Below are 23,601 nucleotides of genomic sequence, written 5' to 3'. Positions count from 1 at the left end.
TAGAAGTTCAAGATCCAGGTGCTTGCAGGGTTGTTTTCTGATAAGGCCTCTCTCTTCCTCCTAAGAGACATAAGGAGTAGTATAAGACACCTAAGATACCAGTCCTATTGCACTAGAGAGCTGTCTTATTCCGTTCTGGCTGCCATAACAAAATACCATAAGCTGGGTGCCTTATAAACAACAGAAATTTATATCTCATTGCTCTGGAGGCTGAGAAGCGCAAGGTTAAGGCACCAGCAGATTTGGTGTCTGATGGGCGCTGGCTTTCTACTTCATAGACAGCACCTTCTAACTGTGTTCTCATAAGGTGGAAGGGGCAAAGCAGCCCTCTGAGGCCTCTTTTATAAGGGGCACTAATTCTATTCATGAGCTTCCTGCTCTCATGATCTAATCACCTCCCAAAGACCCCTACCTCCTACTGTCACCATACTAGTGATTGGATTTCAGCAGTTTTGGGAGAACACAAACATTCAGACCATAGCAGGCCTCACCCTTATGGGCTCATTTAACCCTAATTACCTCAATTAAGACTCAATGTCCAAATGTAGTCACACTGGCAGTTAGGCGTTCCACATAGGAATTGGAATGAGTGGTAGTGGGGAGAGCAATTGAGTCCCGAACAGAGGTCCTACATTGAAGAAAGTTATTTGGCGTTGGAAGCCTGTAGTACCAGCAGTATGCCAAAAAAAAAAAGTTTTTTCCCCAAATTTAGTAAAAATTGGTAGCTTGAGCACTATAAACCCTGACATAGATTTATCCTCTTGATAATAATCATATATATTACATTCAAAACTTCACCCAAGTTGAAGGAACTATTTTAAGGGAGTTCACAGCATGGGACCACATTTTTAAAAGTCATTTAAAAATACTCCATATTTTTAAAAATTTAAATTTTTAGGAAGAGGCATAAGAAGTAGTATACAGAAGAGGAACCACGCCAGGACAGCCAGGCAGAGAGGATTTCCCAGAAAACAACCCTGAAGACACCTCGATCTAAAAATTAAAAAATTTAGCTAATATTTTAGAAGTTTAACTGTCAGCCTAATGTATCCTGTAAATATAAAACTCTACTTCAAATTTATAGCAAATTCATGTTATTAATAGAAAATCCATTTTGTTTTTTTAAACTAGCAGAACTTTACAAACCACACAAGTTGTTAATTCTGATTACAAAAATTACTGCTCTTATTGGAGACAATGGAAAGATGTATGAGAAGGAAAATAATTGTGAAATGCAGACTGTGTTGCAATTGGGAGACCTAAAAACACAAATATGATAGAACAGTAAGATGAGAAATAACAATATATGGCAATAGAGGGTGATACGTGTGGAATATAGGCAGTTACTGGTACTAGTAGTTCAGGATATGTTAACTATTATGAGTGTTCCTATGAAAAAAGAGTATGGTAGTGATTTCTGGTAACATTTAACATTTAGAATCTTGAGCCATTATTGGTTCCTAGAAAAAGGTAGGTAAGATTCACCCATTCAGCATAATTACAGTACCTATAGTTCCATGTACTGGTTAAGTGCAAGGAACAGAGCAGGGAACAAAAGAAACCAAAATCTCTGCCTTTATGGAGCTCAGACACTAGTCAGTGAAACACACAATAAAATAAATTAGAAATGTGCATAGTATAATATCAATGATTGCTATAGAGAAAACTAAAATGGGAGTGAAACATGGGGCATTGCACAGAGGGATTTAGTTGGTTGGTTGGTTGGTTGGTTTTTGGTTTTTTTTTTTAGACAGTCTCTCTCTGTCACCCAGGCTGGAGTGCAGTGGCGCAATCTTAGCATACTACAACCTCTGCCTTCCGGGTTCAAGGGATTCTCCTGCCTCAGCCTCCTGAGTAGCTGGGACTACAGGCACCTGCCACCATGCCCAGCTAATTTTTTGTATTTTTAGTAGAGACGGGGTTTCATTGTGTTAGCCAGGATGGTCTCAATCTCCTGACCTCGTGATCCACCCATCTTGGCCTCTCAAAGTGGGGATTCTGTTTTAAATAACAAAGTCAGGAAGAACTTATTGAGAAAGTGACATCTGAGGAACCATCGAAAATAGGAGAAGGAGCCTTGTCACATGATGATTAGAGAAAAGCCGTCTCCTGTTACAGAGAGAAACAGCACAGAAGCAGAAGGAAGACTAGCAGTAGAAGAGGTCTTCAGTGTAGCAGTGTCCAGGCTGAATGAGGCCTCTCAGGCCACTGTCAGGACTTAGCATTTACTCCAAGTAAACAGGGAAATGACGTGATGGTTCTCAGCAAAGGAAAGACATGCTGTGACTTACCTGTAAAAACAGTCATTCTGGCTGCTAGGCTGAAAATGGACTCAGTGGGAAGCAAGTGTGGAACAGTGAAGAGGCTATGGCATTAATCCAGGGGAAATATGATGGTGGCTTGGACCAAGGTGGTAACAGGGGAAATGGTAAGAAGTGGTTGGGTTCTTGATGTGTTTTAATGGTAAGAAGTGGTTGGATTCTTGATGTGTTTTAAAGGTAGAAACAACAAGATTGACTGATAGATGTAGAGTATGAGAGAAAGAAATAGACCAGGTAACTCCAAGATTTTTTGGCCTTAGCATCTGAAGAATGAAGTTACCATTAACCCAAATGATGAAAACCGAAGGGAAAGTAGGTTTTCTTAGTGGGGGCTGGGGGTTCAGGAGCCTGGTTTTTCTGAGTTTGAGGTGATGAAAACGCCTACTTCCTACCTAAGTGTCTGCAGTTAAGTAAGCATTTGGACATGTGAGTCTGGAGTTCAGGAAAGAGGGCTGAGTGGAACATAGGAGTTTCAAAATGGACAGCATTTAGATGATATATGAAATCGTGAGATGGAATGAGATCACCAAGGAAGTGTGAGTATAGATGGAATTATTTTAAACAGGATGGTATTTTTGAAATGTGTTATCAGCAGAGTTGCCTCCTCTTCTCTAGACAAAGTCAGCTGTAGCAAACAGGTACCGAGTAGGCCAAGTTGGATTTAACAAAGGGGGGATTTTGCCCTGCAGTAAGTACAACAAAGCAAGAGATGGAAGAGGAAAGTAGAGGATGTAATGATTCTCCCAGGAAGGGAACGGTGATGGGATCCGTGGATCCAAGCAACAGCCACCTGCACCCTTCCCTGGGTGTCTAGAGAGGGGTTCTATTGTTCTGTTTTCTAGAAACTATCATTGGCCTATCGTTTGCTCTTCATGTTGGTCATCATGAAGGGCATTACATATCCATTTATCAGCTTTCAGGACATCAAGAATCATTACCACCATCTCTTTACAGATGTCTTTGTAGCGTTAACAGGCCAGACAGACATACTTGTTGCATATCCCTCCTATGGCAAGCAAGAGCATTTCAAGCTTCCTACAAACCTGTTAAACAACTGATTGCCCTCAGTCCTTATAAAATCATCTTTAGATATTTTTCATAGTATATATCATTGCGTTAACATCTTTGCATATTCTCTGGAGAAATTATATCAATTAATATATTCTATGTTTGGATATAGGACACTCCTGCAAACTGTTGAAGAAGAACATGGGAATGATTGTTATAAATGAAGGCTCTCTTGATGTAAGTAAAATTATGTATTTTTAAAACTCCTTTAATAATATAGTCATGTTATAGTGTTTTACTTTATATTCAGATAGCTGTGGAAATATTTTATCTTCCTGAGGTTCAAAGGTAACTTATCACTGTTGTTCTGCTTTAACATAATGTACTGTGTTTTGAATCACATGGATATAAATTGATTCAAGACTTACATCTGTGACAGCTAAAAGAAATTGTGAAATGATTTGCGTAATATTGTGAGACAGAAAAGTTGTTTGACAAAAGCATTATGTCAAGACGTTGCTGAGTGACTGCAACATGTTCATATCTGAGCATTCTGTATATTAAACATTTTATATCTGCTTTAACTTCCAGTGTTAATATATATTTTAACTCTTTAAAAAAACATGTGAAAGCTATTGAACAACACAAAACAACCATTCCGAGTAGGACAGACTTTCTTTTAATGTCCTAACTTCTGGAATGAAATATAAATTCCTAGGATGTCTTTTTTCGTGGTTGTAATCACTGGATGTTCTATTTGGGAAATGAGGAAAGATTTGTTAGGAATACAGTGTAAAATAGAAGTTAGCAAAATAATATGTAGGTCAAGTTACCTGTTAACATTTTAAAGTAAAGGAGACTATTTGTAATTTTAGGTGGAAGACAGAGCAGTAGAGGTGATTCTACAACTTCTTAAAATAGTCATTATGATGCAAAGAACAGAGAAAACCTTGGTAATTAGGGATATTGGTGAAGCTAAGAGGCCACATGCTTGGAAGGGGTGGTGAAGCCGTGACTGCAGAGGGATGGATGGTGTTTATGTTTCATCAGTAATGTGGGTTACATGTGGGGCACAGTTTTTCTTAAACCTGAAGGAAATCAGAGATAGGACCTTTGATGCGGAAGCAAAAGCAGAGCAAGCCACGCCCCATTTTACACAGTACCCTTTCTGTCTGGCTTTGGGCATTTACCTTCCATAGCATATGGTAGCCTTGCTTCTTTTATCTTATTCTTTGCTGTCGTATTTCTCCAGTTCTTGGATAAGCATGTTCTTTAAGTGTTTTAGGTATCAGGTACTATGAATAGTAATCTCAAAAAAAAAATAGAGACGTGAAATACCAAAATTACCCATAGTACTGTATCAAGTGTATTGTTAAGACGGTGGCATTTGTTTTCATTTTGAGGTTTCTAAGGTAGAAATTAATAAGCACTTCAAAGGTACCTTGACGACCTGTTTCTACCAGAGCAAACATTGATGGGAGTCTCAAGTTGAATAATGAATTTCAATAAAAGCAGGAACTGTGTCTGTCTGTTCTGGTTTATCATTCTTTTTCAGTGCCCTGCAAATGGCCTAACACATAGTAAGTGCACTGTAAATATATGAGAAGTGAGTCACTGAGTAATTTTTAATTAAGGGCTTCTTTTTAAAAAAAGTTGTATATCAGTTTTAAAATTGGTTGTCATTGACCGTATCTGATATTTTTTAAGTAAAGTGCCTAAAAATCTCCTTAGCAGTTCAAGTAGCAGTTTAAAGATCACAGGCAAACACTATGGCTGAATGGATTAACACTAATTTGTCCTGCTCCAGACTGCCAGGCATTCTAACACTGCTGTCTGGGGAAGGCTTTTCTCCCGGGGAGTTAAGTGGTGACTTTACAAATCTGACTGTTTAGGGTCAGGCCTGCTGCGGTGCACTCATTTGTTTCTCAGCAGGAAAGGAAACATCACTTTGCATAGCTCCTTCCGATCTTGTGTCATAAAACCCATGGCTGAGATTACAGGCAAACCATTAGATGTGCTAGAATGCCTGTAGGTAAATCATTATTTTTTTTCATTGATATGGAAAAGAAAAGCATCCAATCTGGGTTCAAATTGTACTGATCAGTAATGAATAGAATTATCATTTTATCTGCACAAAGAATAATTAGCATTTAAGTAATAAACTTAGCAATATAATGTCTTAGGGAATAAATTGTGAATGTGTGTTTTGTCACGTGACAATTTCAATGAGTGTACTCGAATCACTCTGTGAAATAGCACAGGGTGAAGAGCACAGTTCTGTCCCAATCTAACTGTGGGACCCTTAGCAAATTAAAATCAGCTTCTCTGAGCCAGTTTGGCTGCCTAGAAAGTAAGGAGAATGTAACCTTTGGCATATGATTGGCATGGTTAACACAGTACAGAGCACAGGTAAAAAAGGAGATGTTATAAAATTTTGTAGAAAGAATATTACTTCAATAGCTTGCAAGTTGTTTAGCATAGTGATCATTTTTGTTATAAAAATATACTATTTCCCCATCTTTTACTTTTTTCCCTAAGGTTGCAAGTTATAACTGTAAGTTCTCTTTCACATAAATGATACATAATGAGCATTTTTCTGTTCAAATTTTCTACTAAAATATGTTTCTAAAGCTGATAAAATTCAAAAGCTGAATCTCTTTCTCTTGTTTTGAACTTTTACAATTTATCATATTTGAAGTTCTTAAAATTTCAGATAGAAAACCCTTCCTCCTAGTGACCATGGTAATGGAAATCTTTGTCTTCCATAATCTAGATAACCAAAGAAATTCCATTGGGCTAATTTTTTTTTTTTTTTTGAGTTTCAATATGAGTGTCCTTCTTTAAAAAAAAAAAATAGCTCTTCAGCATTTTTTAAAACATTTAAATAAATACATAAGACCAAACTACAGTTGAAAATGCAGTCATATGGAAGTCTCGCTCCATAGACCTGATATGGAAACCTGACAGGTCTTTCTGCCTTGGTTCATTCTTGACTCCTTTCATAGCAAGAGCAGCAGCCCCAGCTAGAATGTTGTCCACAAGCAAAGCCAGGCGTTCTCACCCAGTCTCTTGTAAATTGCCAGTATCAGCAAAAGAGTTGGGCAGAAAGTTTGATTTTTATGTATTTATTTTTTTGAAAAAAAATCATGGGTAAATAATTAAGAATCATCTAAAGTTGATCAAAACCTATTAGGTATTTGTGATAAATAATTTTTAAAGAACTTTCTGTAGTACTACTTTGAGCTACTTTTTGAACTACTTTATTAGGAGTTCTGATTGTGTTCTCAACATAAATCTTTTTTTTTTTGAAAGGGAATCTCATTCTTGTCGAGGCTGAAGTGTAATGGCACGATATCAGCTCACTGCAACCTCTGCTTACAGGGTTCAAGCAATTCTTCTGACTCTGCCTCTTGAGTAGCTGGGATCACATGTGTGCTCCACCACACCCGGCTACTTTTTATATTTTTAGTAGTGACAGGGTTTCACCATGTTGGCCAGGCTGGTCTCAAACTCCTGACCTCAACTGATCCGCCCACCTTGGCTTCCCAAAGTGCTGGGATTACAGGCGTGAGCCTTCGCGCCCAGCTGAGACATATCTTTAAGCATCTGAAAAAGCAGAATTTTCAAAATACTAACTTGAAGGGGGAACATTTTACTTCTCTAACTCCACAGCACTGCCCAGGAAATATTCCAAACTTCCAATTAATGATAAACCCTTATACCTAGTGATACTTTTGCATCTGTTTTATAACTTTTACTTTGTTGTCATTTTTTAAGCTCTGTTAAATCCAGAAACATCTAGAATGTGAGCTAAGTGCTAGAGAATCTCATGCTGTGGCCCATCTTTGGCTCCCAATTTCTAACTAAACTTTCAAAATGCACTGAAACAGTTCTCAAAGGATTGGTTTTATGTGGTATTATTTATATCCTCCATGGCACAACAACTCTGAATCTCTGGAAATACTTTCAGGCAACTTAACATATTATATTTTTTAATAGGTTTGGATTAAGTTTCCTCTTATGGGAGAAAAATTTTGAAGACATGTTTCATTGAGATACTTGGGATTGCACCACCATTTCATCTAAATTCAGAATGGGTGGGAGGGACCATCATTTCTTGAGCCATTAACTGTGTGACTTAAAGAGATTTTTTTAGTGGTATCAAAATTGTCTGTCTTGAGTCTCTCGTGATATACCCTTAACCTTGGTCTCTCCTCCTTCTGGCATCTCTTTTATATGAGGAATTGTGGGATCTGTCCCCAGAGGTAGAGCTACATCTCAAATCCATTTTTTCTGTTTTTCAGCCTCCTTTGTATAGTGCCAGGCTTTCCTAGAAAACAAAAAAGAGGTAGAAAGGGAAAATAGACACTATTCATTAAATCAATAGGCATGATGTTTGGAGACATAAATTTCCTACCCTCATAAGCTTCTGGTCGGTGTTCCCAAGCTGCTTCACTCCTGAGAAGCCCTGCCCACCTCTGCCTTGGATCATTGGATCACCCTTTCTAGATTGCCTCTCCAGTTGTTGATGTTCACCTTCAGCCTTATCAGGAGCTGCCACCTAATGCATGGGAAGTCGTGTTTGGATCCCGCAGGAAAATGCAACTTTCTGACTTTTGCAGGAAGAGACCTCTGCTACCTCTACAGGGTTCTACGTGTTGCTGTTAGAGTCATAACAAATGCAACAGCTTACATTTGTTATGTGCTTATTATTTTGTACCAGGTAGTGGACTATGGACTTTACAGGGACAATCACATTTATACCTGAAACAATTTATATGTTATAGGCAGATACTATTATGCCCATTTTACAGATAAGGAATCTAGAAAGGATAACTGGACCAAACACACATAGCTCAGCGGCACTGGGGCGTATATCTAAGGCATTTGATTCCAGAGTGAGGGAAGCAAATAGGTTTTTCTAGCCTTCATCTACTACATTTGTAAAACAAGAGTAATGAAATGTCCATCTCATTTAGAGGTGGGGTTGTGAGAATTAAAGACAACAATACCTGTCAAGTAGTTAGAAACAGTGCTAGACATCATCACCGTTATCTCTTTAGTATTACTTCTAGAGGAGAGTTCTTCACTGCTAGCTGCTGTAACAGATGCCCTGCTCTTAAATTACGTAAAGTTCTCTGCTTAATTTGAGAATATGACCCCAAACCAGTTATAGGTTTGATTATGGATACCAATGTTTTACTTCACTTACATATATTAAAGAAAATGAATTGTTAGCCACATTGGATATTAAGTTAACAAGCATTAGAATATATCTTTTTCAACACCTTGGTAAAAGAAAACCCTTTATGGAATTGCTAATTTTTTTCTACCTGAATTTGACATTCTAACACCATGTAAGTTTTGACTATAACTTATAGGACATTCAGGACATAAAGGCTGGAGTTGTCATCTGCACCCTTTCAAGCTCAACTTACATGTATTATGCAGACAAACCTCACTGTTTTGGGAACGGGCCACTGTTGAATGGCTTCTGAAAGAAATCCAGAATAAGCAAGTTATTGACTCAACTCCAGAAAAGAAGGGAAAAAAAGAGAATTTGGGCTACTTCAGGTTTTGTTTTGATATGTCCCATGAGTCTCATACAATATATTTTGTACTGCTTTGAAAATAGTTTAGACAAATTTTAAACCACATTGAGTTTTCCTCCGCTGCCGGCATTGGTGTTCAGTACTATGAATTTTCTTTTACCATTAGCAAAGCTGTTTCAGCTTTTTGGCTTGAAATTTTAAGATCATAGTTTAACTTTGAAGGTGTTAATGTATCCCTATCAGAAGCAAAGATACTCTTTTATAACATCCTAATGCAAAAAAATTTTTCAAATATTGTCTGACAGGCTGCTTACTTCAAGTAGCCCTCAGTAAAGAAAGCCAACTTTGTTACATTTGAAATAAATGGGTTAGTAAAAAATGTAAACATTACCAAAAAATGAAAATAACATATGAACAAATAATCTCTTCTCCTTTTCCTGGATTTAAGACAATGTCTGCTGCAAGCCAAAATATATGGTTGAAAAAGTTCCATCAAACCCATTGTTTGGGCTCATAGAATTAAATGTGTCCCTTTTTTTAAACAAAATTCAGTGAGACTGGCTTGTGTTGAGAGCTGTAAGTGAGGTTGTTCACAAATTTATAGTGTGTCTGTTTTGAGAAATTCTTCCTCCCCTCAGCCCTGAATATTCTTGACCTCATTTCTGGCTAAATGTCTGAACTCTTCTAAGAGTTCCCCAAGACCTAGAATTACAGAGAAATGCATTCTAACTAGTCTGCCCCCTTGCCATTCTCCCAACAAGCTTATTGACATTTCTGAGGTGAACTCACTATGCCTTGTGCCCTCGTTGCATGTCTGCCTCCCATACCTTCCGATGAGTCAGCACAACCATAAAATGACAGTTTTTAGGAAACCTACTATGTGCCAGTATGCCAGGTGTGTCTGCCTACATAATCTCTGCTCCTGTAGGGCTGGGAGTGTTTGCCTCAATTCCAGAGAGAGACTTTCAGTTCCCATGGCTAGCGAGTGCTAGAATTGTAGATGTAAACTTTGATTGCTTGAAGTCCCAAACTTCAAGGTTTTGGGTGTTTTGTTTGGTTTTGGTTTTAAAGAACCATACCTTCTCCAGTGGCAGCAGTGACTCATTTGCAGAAAGTATTCCAGCAGGTATCTCCCAAATGTGTTAACTCTTTTCATTTCCTTTCTCCACCCAACCCTTACCCTCCTTTCCCATTTTCCCACCTCCTTTACCACTCACCACCAGGACCACAGAACCCCTGAAAGAGGGAGGCCCTTCTGGAATATGGAAATGCCCAAATCCTATGAGTATGGAATTCTGAAAAGACCTCATATTTAATTTTACTAATACAACTGTACAGAAGATATTATTGACTGTGTGTGTGTATATGTGTGTGTGGGTGTGTGTGTGCATGTGTGTGTGTAAAATAAAGGAAATTGTGTGCCTTTGGGATTTCCACTGAGAAAACATGGCAGATAATGATTCTTCATTTTTCTTACATGAATTAATTTAAATCATTTAGAAAATGGGTCCAACATAAGCTTTCTCTGTGGTTCTGGGTAACAATTTCCCACAGGCTCTAGTTGTTACTTTCTCCAAACCATTGATTTGTAATTTGCTTATTTTGAGAAAGCTGGTTGTATGTTCTGAGCAGCCTCTTCCTGGCTGAATTGAAGGCAGTGAGAGAGACTGGATGTCTGCCGACCCAGTTCCCCCCAACATGCTTCCTTCTGCATTCACTGCCATCACTGGAGAATATGTAATACCAAGCTCAAAATAAGTGTTTAGGAGGCTTTCAGTGGTGGTTTAAAATAATTACCATGGGGGCTTTGGTAAAAGCCTTTATCCACAAAACTCTTCAAATTATATAATTATATCCTCTATCCCACTCTTCCTTCCTTTCCCTGGATTTGTCTGTCTTTGCTACGTGTCCCCACCCCAGTGCAGAAACACGGACTAGTCACAGATTCAGCACTTCACTGCCTCTCTCTCCATTGTACCCTAAGTGAGACTACATGCCTTACAAGCAGTTATTTGCCTGATGGAACATATCATAATCCCAAATTTCAAACCTCTGTTGAGGGCCCAAGAGCAATTTACCCAGCACTACAGCTTCCTCTTCGTACCTGCTTCCATTTTGTGACCCTTGACCTTTTTCAGATGGCATGACCCTTCTGGGAGATTGGACCACTTCCTCAATTGCAGTGTTTCATATCTACCCCTACCTTGGGAAACCTATATTTGTGTATCAGTAAAGCATGGAATTTTTTTCTTTTCCTCCCCCCATTATCTTTAGCAATATATATTGATTAAATGCATTCGTTTGGCCACCTTCCACTAAGCTGTTTGGAGGACCTCTTTGACCATGTGTTTTTAATGACTTCACCTTCTGTCTGCCTTACCCATTTTGGAAAAATTACTTTATATTGGCTTGATTCTATGCACACATGTTTTTCAACATTATATTCTTAGTACAGGCTAAGAGTTTAGAAACACCAAAGCTTTTTGATAAAAAACTACATCCAAAAAAAAAATCAAATTTTTTAAAATAAATTTTAATTTTATAATGTGTTGGCGTGTGGAGGGAACTATGTCAAAGAGAACTAGTGATCCTGACTGGAATAAATACTAAATGGGCCAGTTGTACATAAATGTAGTTTCTCCCTACTCTCAGGCGTATGTTCTTTTACTACCGCATGCAGTAGCTGGAGGAGTAGTTGATATATGTGTTACGTAGGAATATATGGAATGCCCAGTGTTCCACTGAATCAATAACACATTGTAGAAAAACAAGTAATGCCCAATGGTTTATCCATATGTTATTATGGGAGCCATAACTCACTCTTTAAGAACGTGCTAACATTGTCCATACTTGATATGGTCATAATGTATTATTAAGAATGTTCCTAGAATGTTCCGTTAGTTCATAATTTTAAAGTGTGAACATTTGGAGAGTGTAAAAGTAGAGACAGAATGAAACACTATTCAGCCATAAATTTGTAAATACCTCACGTCTTAAATGATGATGAGGTGGGGCCACAAACCACCAAAACAGCTAATAAAGTAAGTGTTAGTTTAAGATTCTTTTTTATATATCCTCTTATTTGACATTTTAAATTTACCAATTTTAAAAGGTAGAGCCTTAGTAAACTAAAGGTGGTGGTGGTGTTTTGTTTTTGTTTTTGTTTTTTACTCCTAGTAAACATTTATTTCTCTCCTTACAAACAAAACCTAAGAATTAATTTGATGGTGTTATGTCCGAAGAACATATCAGCAAAACAAGCCCTGGATGTCTTCTTTATAATTAATTATTTTAAAACAAATACATATATTGATGTGTCATCTGTGCAAAAATATGCAGATAATAAAAGAGAAATGCCACATCAGTTTATAACTTTCACATTTTTTTCAGTTAAGAATTATATTAGGTTGGAGACAGAAATTAAGAGATAAAGAAAAGCAGTGATAATATAAATATTTGTCCTCCTACCATGTATCAAGAACAATATGTCACATGAGACTAGATAATGCCATCTTTCCTAGATATGAGAACATAGGTTTCCAGAAGTAGCTGTTAGTACTGAATGTTGACAGTGAAAAGGTAAATTGAAATAAAACTGCCATTGGGAGATTTTGTAAGAAATCTTAAAATTATCCTGGTACCGGGCCGGGCGCGGTGGCTGAAGCCTGTAATCCCAGCACTTTGGGAGGCCGAGGCGGGTGGATCACGAGGTCAAGAGATCGAGACCATCCTGGTCAACACGGTGAAACCCCGTCTCTACTAAAAATACAAAAAATTAGCTGGGCATGGTGGCGCGTGCCTGTAATCCCAGCTACTCAGGAGGCTGGGGCAGGAGAATTGCCTGAACCCAGGAGGCGGAGGTTGCGGTGAGCCGAGATCGCGCCATTGCACTCCAGCCTGGGTAACAAGAGCGAAACTCCGTCCCAAAAAAAAAAAAAAAAAAAAAAAAAAAAAAAACAAAATTATCCTGGTACCATACCTGCTGGATTCTACTAAGTTGTGTAGCATTTGACGATTTGCAGATTTTTTTTTCTTTTTTTTTTTTTTTTTGAGACGGAGTCTCACTCTGTCGCACAGGCTGGAGTACAGTGGCCAACCTCTGCCTCCCAGGTTCAAGTGATTCTCCTGCCTCAGCCTTCCCAGTAGCTGAGATTACAGGAGCCTGTCACATCCAGCTAATTATTGTACTTTTAGTAGAGACCAAGTTTCACCATGTTGGCCAGGCTGGTCTGAAACTCCCAGCCTCAAGTGATTCCCCCACCTCAGCTTCCCAAAGTATTGGGATTATAGGCGGAAGCTGTGGTGCCAGACGTGTGTTAATACCACTGTTAGACCTGATACCAGAGGAAGGGAAGAACTAGCCTTCTCCTGGATGTCACCTCATGCCAGGCACTGGACAGGGCACTTTATTCACAAATAAAGAAGTTGGCACATCTTACCACTATAGTCACTCTACAAAATCGATAGTAACCCAATCTTATGAATGAGAAAAACATGATTCAGAGAAGTTAAGTCACCTACCTGAGGAAAGACAGTCAGTATATGGCAGAGCTGGGATTTGGAGGAAGCCTTTCCAGTACCACACAGTTACCTTCTAGAGTTAGTCAAACCAAAAAAATACCTAAAATCATGAGGCGGTACATTGAAATGGATACATACCTCTGGCGAAGAGTTTATTGATAGGCCATGAAATTAATTTATCCATAATATTTTTTGACATGTGTGATAATAATCCTTTCTAGAACTCTCTTAGCACCTGTAGCTACCCAAAATCCAAAAGGATTTTGGAGTTCTTGCTGTCTTAAGTAAGTGGTAGAAGATATTTCTAATTTCTTGTTTAACTTTTATCATTCATTAGGGAATTTTTTCAAAATAACATTTAAGTTTCCCTTTTCCAAGAATGTGAAAAATGTTTGATTAGCTTGTCTTTACCTTATATGCTGCATCTACCTCAAGTTGAGGAAAACCTGGAGTTCTGGACCATAGGGTATGTTTTGACTTCTGGAACTTAGTTCTTTACAATGTGACAGCATTTTTATTTCAAATGTTATCAGTGTCCAGAACCATTGTATGCACCCTCACGGGCCAGCCTGGACTTTCTCACATCCCACTGTTTCATAGCTGCACATTTGTTTGATACAGACAGACCACTGCTTTCTCTACACTTTGGTAATTTGTGTGTGTCTGCTGACCAGCTATGAAGAGTTGTGTCACAGTAGCTCTGCCTCCAGACAGTTACCTCATTTCAGTAGAGTTACCATCTTTGTTCAGCAAGATTCTTGCAGATGTTTTATAACATTCTGTTGCATTTTTTCCTTTCTAAAGAAAGGAAGTAAAAACAGAAACTTGTGTTGCTGATACTATAGAGGGAAGCACAGGCTTCATGAACTTATATTCATTCTGATAAAGGTGAAAGTTTCTTCCAAAAGTGATTTGTTGCTAGCTCTGATTGTATGCCCATTTGCTTAACTGGTGGTGAATTCATGAAGAAAAATAACAAATCCAAGAATAACAAAAATGTCTTAGTTCATTCAGACTGACAAAAATACCATAGACTGAGGGGCTTAAACACCAAATATGTTTCCCACAGTTCTGGGGACCAGGGACTTCAAGATCAAGGTGGCAGCAGATGCGGTGTCTCTTGAAGTCCTTCTTCCTGGTTCATAGACTGTCTTCTTGTGTCTTTGCATGATGGAAGAAGAAGGGAGCTCTCCAGAAACACTTTAAGGACCCTAATCCCATTCATGAGGTCTCCACCCTCGTGACCTAATCACCTCCCAAAGACCCTACCTTCTGATGCCATCAAAACAGGAGTTAGGATTTCAACATACGAATTTTGGTGGGATCCAAACCCCCATTCTGTAATAGAAATACATTATTAAATGATGTGTCTGAAACTCAAAGTGTAATGCAGAATTTTGATTTTTTTTTTTTCTTTTTGGGGAGTAGAATCCTCCTTGTAACATAAGTTTATCATTTGACTTGCACACATTTAACAGAGTCCTAAGAATACGTATAGATGCTCGATATTTGTTTGTGTTTGGACCTAAAGGCCAAAGTATACTTTGAATAAATAAGTATAGATAGGCCTTTTTTCTTTAACTTTTTTGTTTGGGGTCAGCCTTGCTGCTAGACACCCTCTGGGACATATATGAGAGATCACATGTTATTTACTGAAGATACAAATAAGTAATTGCAGCCTCAGAGCAAGACCTGGAAGCCACTACCATTAGCTGTTCCGTGTTGGACTATTTACCCATAATCTTCACCTCATCTCTGCTCTGTGAACCCCTGGCTAACCAGTCGAGTCAATGCTACAGGCTTTTCTTTTTCTTTCCTTAGGGATGTTTCTACATTCTCTACTAGGGTGTTCCTTGGAATTGTTCCTAAGTAATGCTGTCTTTTCTGTAAACCTCTGAAAGGAATCGGGGGAAAAAACGGCTAGAAAGCTGAAAAGGCCATTTTTATGCAGGTGCTTTCTGCAGCATTACATTTGGGGCCATCAAAAACACAGTTCTTAGGTGGCCTCACATGTTCTTTGCACATCTGGCCTGTGGGTTCTTTAGCCTGTCCCAAGCAGAGTTTTGCCAAAATGAAAACGACAACTTGCGTGCTATGATACTTTATAAACAAATCAGGGCTTTTAATTTATTTCAGTATAAAACTGTGTCAGATTTCATTATCTAGGGCACCCTCTGTGATTTTTATCAAGGGTTTCCTCAACATAGGTCATGAAAAAGTAACAAAAAAGATTGCCATAAAGCTGCTAGTCTCTGATTTCTTAAAGATTGCTGTTACATTGTTTTATTGAAGAGCATTCTATGAACTTATTACCTGTTTTGTTAGGTTATAATAATGACTCAATGTGAGGAATTCTACTTGGCTTCATTATCTGCCAAACATGTTTCTTTATTTTTATTTTTCTTTCCAAAACATGTTTCTTATAAACCAAATAAATATTATTTCTCCTTCCCCCACTGTTCTACAACCTAATTTGATGACTAAGTAGCTGATTTAACTATACATTGTATTATATTCACTAGACAGTTTAAATTATTTAAGGCCAAAGTAGATGTTAGATCATAATGACCTCTTTGTTTTTCATTTTCTCTGTGAGATAAGCACATTAGCATTTTCTTTATTCTAAATCAGAGTATTTAAAATTATATAGGCGTTTTACAGGCAGCAGAAAACACTCCTTAAAATGGTCACACAAGAAAACCACTTTAACTTCCTATAAGATATTCTCCAATCATGAATAATTTGGTTATTCTGTTATTAACTTTTCATCAAAGATCTCTGTTCCAAAGGAAATATAGAGATATAAATAGATAAGCTACTGGACATCATGCTACCTTGTATAAGTATACTGTAAATGAAGTATTTCAGGGATCCAAAAGATAGAAGTATTGATGTCACCTGGAGGACTCAGGGAAAATAGGGTCAAGGGAATGTGTCTTGGCTTATTTGTTCATTATTTTTAGAGTAAGAAAATTGTGACCTTTTAGGTAGGCTTAGAGAAAAAGGATATAGTGCCAATGGAGAGCATGAAGATGCAAAGAGAAGTGAAAGAAACAGAGGTGAGAAGGCAGGTGTTCCCCCAGCTCAGGAACTAGAGAGGATTAGGTAAAGGGAAGTTTTGAGGTTAAGGAAGGAAAACTGAGGGAATTCTTTCTGCTATAAATGTATAAGTGTTCTCAGTAAAACGGGCCAATGTTTGCTGAAGTGACGGGTTAAATTTGGACTCTTGAGAGGAGAAGAAAAGGTCTGGAGTAGCCTCTGGGAAAAATGGAATCCACTAAGCACAGATAAAAATCTGGATCACCACTGATAAGCAGCAACATAAGAAGAGTGAGTGAGGTGGCTTTTTTCTTTCTGTGTTAACAAGACAGAACCAAGAAGTCATGTTGGGTGTGACCTAAATGGTGAATTGGCAAGGCAAGAAAGCATGGTAGGAGGCTCAGGCTAAGGGCTTCCAGTGAGCACTGGGCTCTGTGTGGTGCTGTGGATATGGGGAGAGCAGAGCAGAATGATTCTCCAGAATGACCACACAGGGTGCAGGTCAGGGAAGGGGCACAACAATCTCACTTTCCACTGTGGCTCCCTCCCTTGCCTGGCTAAGTGTCTGATCCTCAGCCTTTCCCCTTGCCTGTCCTCCCGAAATTGCCTTTACCTTGCAATGTATCCAATGATCCCAAACTTTCAGCCCACAAGTGAAAATATGAAGAACAAGGAAATAGAGACCTTTCATTTCGTTGTGCTTGTGTTGTAGTCTTTTATCCTTTTTCTGATTTAGCTTCTCATTGCTATGTTTTCACTTTCACAAGTCACTAAGTTTAAATATTTAAAAATTTCCCCCTTCAGTAGCCAAAAAGAAAATAAAACAACAGCTAATATAGTAATAAATTTATTCTTAGCTACAGGAGATAAGCTTCAGTGCAATGCAGCCATAAAGCATGGCTCCTGGACTTAGGGGAGAAGCAATAAACTTTCATAAATAAAAGAATTTGAAAATATTCCCAGCAGTAAATATGGATAAAATATAACTTGTAACTGGCAGCACACAGCTAACAACAGAGCTACTTACAAAAGAAAACTATAAAATAAGAAAATGTTTGCAGCTTTTTCTATTGTTGTTACCTTGAACCCTAGGTGGGCTGACGAGAGAATTCACTGTGGGAAGTTTTTGACTTACCTTCTGAAGTGTTATTTCTATCACATCTCTTGACACCTTCTGATTTGCCAGAGAACTGCGACAGTCACCAGCAAAACACAGGGGTACTAATGCCACAAGTTTAGAGAGTTTTCAACAAATTTTAAGGTGTTAGAGAATGCCTTAGAAAGGAGGGAGAGTGGGGACCACAGGACTGCATCCCCCACTTGGTTCATGAGGGCATTTCACAGTTCTGGGGTTTACTTGACTTTCAGTCTTATTTTGCAGCTGAGCTTTCAAGAAAGTTGAAAGTTCTCCTGAGGTCTGTCCTAGGTTTCATTTCAGGTTTTCAGCTCAGGAATCACTTGGACAATAGCTTAAAAGAAAATACAGAGGCATTTTAGTCAGCAATGCCTTTGTTTGAAAGTCTGTTAAAGTAATAGATTATTTGTTCCCTAGAAAATTCGGGAGCAAGAAGACCTCTCTGTGTGTCTGTCTCTCTCGCTCTCTTTCTTTCTCTAATCAGAAGTCATAAAAAGGGGGAAATGGAGCATTGCCAATGGGATGAAATCAGAATGTATCAATGCCCGCATTCAATAAATATGTATTTCCTGAGCATCTGAAATTGCAGACACTGCCTTTGTTGCTAAGAAACAGGTAAAACGCGGTCTTTCCTGAGGGTAGAATGAGTTACACATGGTAGCGTGGACTGAACCTGGGTAAGATTGGTTTTTGAAGGCAGCCTCTGGAGAGGAGGGCAATTCCAGGGAGAGGGAAACAAAAGGAACCAAGATTGTGAAGGGCAATGGGAAGGAAAGTGTGTTAGGCTCAGATTGTAGAAAGCCTTATATGCCATTTTAAGGAGTTGGGACTTTATTTTGTCAGCTGTAGAAAGCCCTAGAAAAACTTTAAAGCAAGTAGAGACAAGATTTGTGTTTTAAATTTGTTTTATAAAGAGAAATCTCTGTTGGCGGTAAAGACAAGATGAGAGACAGATGAGGACTCAAGGGAAGCAACAGAGGGACTGGTGTGGGCATTCCATTTATAACTTGCTGTGCCTGGTACTGTCTGAAGTTTGGTTTGTTGTTTTTTGTTTTTTGGTTTTGTTTTTTTTTTGCTGGATTGTATGGAAAAGGACAGGCTACTATAGAAATTTAATTCTCACTTTGATGTTACTACTTGATAGCCACATATTTTTGAGCAAGGAGCTGAGACACTCTCATTTGCAGAGTGGAGATAACAGTAGTGCCTCCAGCTGGGGGTGGTAGCAAGTGTTAACTTAAATGTTGCATCTCTGTGTGTAGCCTGCAGAACAGTGCCTAGTAATGTCGTATGTGCTAAATACCTTTTATTAGTTCATTGACTTATTTGTTCATTCAATCTATATGAATTTGCTTTTAAGATAATCCAGGGGAAATCTATTATAGATTGTCATTAGTAAATTTTGCTTGCAGAATTATTACCAGCATTTTTCACTTCAAGTCCTCTTGGGCCAAAAATTTCCAGCAGGAAACAGGAGGGTGAGGCTTGTAAAGTAGAACAGTTACAGTCTCCCCATCCCCAATGTAAAGTGTGAACAGCAAATTTTGTAAAGAATGCTGCTATATGGTGGTCCTTCCTGTCACTGTGTGTAATGGGGAACAGGGCAACTGTTAAGTGAAACTTCAGCATTGGAAACGTTGGGAAATCTTTATAGTACAACATGGTTCTGTTATTTTGGTAAAAAGATTCTGATATTCTAGAACATGGTGTGAACCACATTTGCATACAAACGTAAAAACACCTTCAAAAATCCCCAAAGTAAAATTTTAATTACTTATGCCTTTGCTTCTCCGTTTGTGAAATAACTATAAAATGACTCTGTCTCTCTCTCTCTCTCCATATATATATATATATATAAAACAACGTGCTTAAATTGGAACAATAATTGTAAATCCCATGAACATAATAAAAATTGTTATATAAGTGTACTGTATTTTTATTGTAGGTATATTTTATTACATAAATACATACATTTGTATTTATTTTACAAATAAGTGCAGGCTTAGCATTCAGAACAAAAATATGATAGGAGGGAAATTATTCATTATATTTCCTTGGGCAAAGCCAGTGTTGTGTTTCTTTACCATGGTAGGGTTCTTGTGAGATAGAAAATTGGCTCCGTTAGGTTATGGGAAGAATCTATAGGATGTGGGGAGAAAAGTTAAATATATTGAAACTTTATCCCTTTGAAGAGCTGGGAAAACAGTGACAAAGGGAGACAAATACATCCCTTCTGTATAGTTGAGATGAAGAAAGCTGTCCTTGACACTAAAGGCTTTTATTGTGCCTGAAAATGAACTCTTCATTCATTTGATCCATCAAGATTACCAAGTCACAGTTCACCATCCCCAACTAAAATATAGCATCATGAAATGATGATTAAAGTTACCAAAGCCAGTTCATAAAAGTGGCAAGAATTCACAGATTCTGCATTTCCTCTCTTAGTTACTAGGAATTAAATTCAGTAGTATTGAGGACTTTTGAAAGGATGCTCATAGATTATTTAAATTACAGTTTGCTTAATGAAGGGATACATTCTGAGAAATACGACATTTGGCAGTTTTGTCATTGTATGAACATCATAGAGGGTACTTGCACAAACCTAGATGGCATAGCCTGTTCCAGACTCAGGCTATACAAAATGGCCCATTGCTTCTAGGCTACAAGCCCATACAGCCTGTTGCTGTACTGAATACTGTAGGCAGTCGTAACACAGTGATATTTGTATATCTAAACGTAGAAAAGGCACAGTAAAAATATGGTCTTACAATCTTATGAGACCACCATGGGATATGCAGTCTGTTGACCAAAATGTAGTTACGTGATGCATATATTCCCCAACTTTTTCCCTTGATTCATGGAGAAACAACTTTGACTAGCTCATAAATTAACACAACTTTTTAGCAAAATAATTTACTGAAAATATGTTTGTAGTACTGTAATTGCATGGTCGTGGTTAGAATAATGAGCAAAGACTACAGAATCATCTGAGGAATGGGTGACTTGTAGTCTACTCCCAGCCCTGCTAGGAACAGATGTATGACTTCAATCAAGTAGCTAACGTTTTCTGATAACAACTGTCTGGGCTCCAGAGGGGCTAGTGAGAATCAAATGACTGGAGGTATGTGAAAGCAATTTGAAACATCAAAAGCACTAAAAAGAACTAAATGTAGTTGCCAAATATCTTTCAGGCGTCGTAGTAGAACAAATGGGAGTAAATGTTGATGGCATTTTTTGCTTGTTTAATATTCCAGGGAACAAGGGAAACTCTCAGTCGTCACTGTACTACCCTTGGTGATGCTCTCCGGAAAGAGAATGATTTTGCTCTTATAATTGATGGGAAAACCCTCAAATATGCCTTAACCTTTGGAGTACGACAGTATTTCCTGGACTTGGCTTTGTCATGCAAAGCTGTCATTTGCTGTCGGTAAGTTCTCCTTAACATTGTCAGATGTTAGTGAAGAGTGACTTGATCCTAAGTTCTTGATTTGTAAACTTCAATGAAAGTAATCCAGAGTTTGTAAATGTTAGGTTACTTATTAATGTGTTCACTCAAGACTCGAGGTTTACAAACTGGGATGGAATTTGTTAGCAGTTTTTAAAAGTGAGTCCTAACAATCATTAACAGGTATTGTTCATCATTGGAATCGACAGGTTTCTTGCCATTATCTTTGCTTAAAATTCATTATCTACCTGCATTTCCATCTGGGTCACTTCTCTAAAGGTCCTGTTTTCTACATGTAAATCTTTGATCCAGCTGTGCTAAGACTTATTTTTTGGGAATAGCATAATGAAAGGCGCAAACTGAATCATTTTCCAAATAGCTGGGCATTTTTCTGAGAGTCATTTATTGGCTATACAGTCCTTTGCCCTCTAATTTATAAAATTGCCCATATCCTAAATTAAAATCTCTTTTGAGTTATCAAGACCTAATTCATAGAATTTTGTAAACTACATAACTCCAGTCCTTCCTGAGTTTCTTGTCAAGGAATCTTCCCTATATTTTTGTATAAATTATTTAAACTCTGTCTTCCTAAGACCTAAAGTAGGTTCATGAATAGGATAAATATGCCCAGTCTCCTCTTTTCTGATCACCATGAACCTAAGGATTTTCTCTTTTTCATTCACTATTGAATCTTAGGAGTTGATTGGTCTAGATCTAGGGTAGATCTAGTTTCTCAAATTGCCGTCTCCTCCTGGGAGATAAAATGTTAGTGGGCATTCTGAAATATTTCTCAGAACCTGTGCTTTTGGTATTATCTTTAAAACTATTCTGTTTGCTTTAAAAAGACATTTACTAATAAAGTTAGGTTATGCTTTTTATACCTTTTTTGGTCTGGGTTTATTCACTTAAATATTTTATATATGATATTTATGAATTATAAGGCACACCTTATAAACATTTCCTAAGTTTCAGTTGAGATATACTTTCTGAAATATAACTTAAACCATTTTCAATATCTTTTATAAGCATCTTTCCCAGGATTCTAATTATTTTAGTCATATAATTTATTTTTCTTCTCTGTGGTATGTATTAATAAATAATAGTACTATAAAATTCTTGGACAACATATTGTACTGATATTTAATATTAGTAGTAATCAGGCTCTTTGCTTAATCATGAAGAAAGAGGTTGGAAATCATTTTGATTCATTTTTACTTTGGTATTCTCATGCTTTTTACAATTTGCTTTTACAGTGGTTTTGCTTGATTCCTTGCAAATATCTTGACTAAGTGTGACTAATGTTCAACTTTGACACTTTTCATCAGAATAATGTTGTGCCAGATTTGGTCACTTAATCACTTTCACTAATGGGATCATAAGGATCAACAAAAGATTGCTTAAATGCACAAAAGTGTTAGGACTGCTGGCTCCTAGTTGGAAACAGAACAAGAAACAGAATACAGAAGTATTTCGATAAAATGGCCAGTTCCCCAGCATCAGGATCTGTTATGCGCCTGCTTTCTGTGTGCTGGACACAGTGCGACACATAAAAGATGAGTAACATTTGATACCTGCTCTCCTTCATGTATCTTTCTATTTGATTTAAGTCAAGTCACAATTCGGTTTGAAAGATGTGGGAGGCCAATTTTCATAATGCAGCCATTGCAGCTGAGCCTCATTCTTATAGCATTGCTTAACACAATACCTCCCACCATTCTTCAAAAAGTCAAACCACAAAATTAATAGCAGAGGGAGAGAAAAACTAGAAAACAGAGTCAAGGGAGAAAAAATATGTTCTGTGCTTGTGAAATTCCCTCCCGAAATCATTGTTCTGGATGCTCACAAGTCACATGGACCTCTGGGCTTCTCCAGGCCCCAGGCCCCTGGGAGGGAATCACACCCTGCCATGCACGTGCGGCTCAGCTCTGAAACGGATCTTATAAAGCTGTGTGTGGCCCCTTCCTCCCTTGGTTCTGTTTTATGCATGTTTCAAGACCATGAAGGTCCCTATGCAGACACTGCCTTTTATTTCGAGTTTTAGGGTTGCTGTTTTTTTTTTTTTTTTCTTAAGTAACATATCTTTCCTCAGCTTTTTTCTTCTAATTTCCTTCATACTCTCTGTTTTCCCATAAGGACTGTGGTTCAGCTTCCGGCCTTGCTTTTGAGAATTAGTCTAAGCCCATAATTACATCAGTGCCACTGCTGGATTTATGTCTGTGTACCTTCTTGGCCTGGTGCCTCTCGGCATTTAAACTATTGGCACAGACCATCTTCTTGCCATTTTGCTTACTGACCTCAAAGTATAATTTCCATGATAATGCCTCTGTCCCTGGATAGGAATAGGTGGGCCATGCTGCGTATCCTTCTTTCCAGTTAAACCTGAGTGTCATTCTTCGTTTCTCAGATGATTACAATCTCCCAGCCTCAGGAAATTCTCTATTTTACTCCATTAGAAGATAGACGCTCCAGATAAATACTGATTATTATTTCAAAATACAGTTCGGTACTGTTTCCCAAATTCATGTATGTTCATGCTGACTTTATGGGCTCTTCTCTCGAATTTAAACTATTTTCCAATCT

General features: G+C 37.9%; 1 protein-coding gene across 8 annotated transcripts in view; it reads left to right on the top strand.

Annotated features, from left to right (window-relative positions):
- The window catches only part of ATP8A1 (ATPase phospholipid transporting 8A1), a 249,208-nt gene that overhangs the window by 154,558 nt on the left and 71,049 nt on the right, over positions 1 to 23,601 (top strand). For all 8 annotated transcript variants that reach the window (XM_032272101.1, XM_032272106.1, XM_032272095.1 and 5 more), the window contains 2 exons: positions 3,502 to 3,566; positions 20,831 to 21,003. In XM_032272101.1, coding sequence (XP_032127992.1) covers positions 3,502 to 3,566; positions 20,831 to 21,003 — 238 coding nt within the window. The remainder of the gene's footprint in view (positions 1 to 3,501; positions 3,567 to 20,830; positions 21,004 to 23,601) is intronic.

The sequence above is a fragment of the Sapajus apella genome, unplaced genomic scaffold (assembly GCF_009761245.1).
Source record: "Sapajus apella isolate SASKATOON/1434 unplaced genomic scaffold, GSC_monkey_1.0 scaffold5, whole genome shotgun sequence".
Taxonomy (NCBI): domain Eukaryota; kingdom Metazoa; phylum Chordata; class Mammalia; order Primates; family Cebidae; genus Sapajus; species Sapajus apella.
Note: the sequence above shows the minus strand (reverse complement) of the source record. Positions and strands in the feature narration are given on the sequence as shown.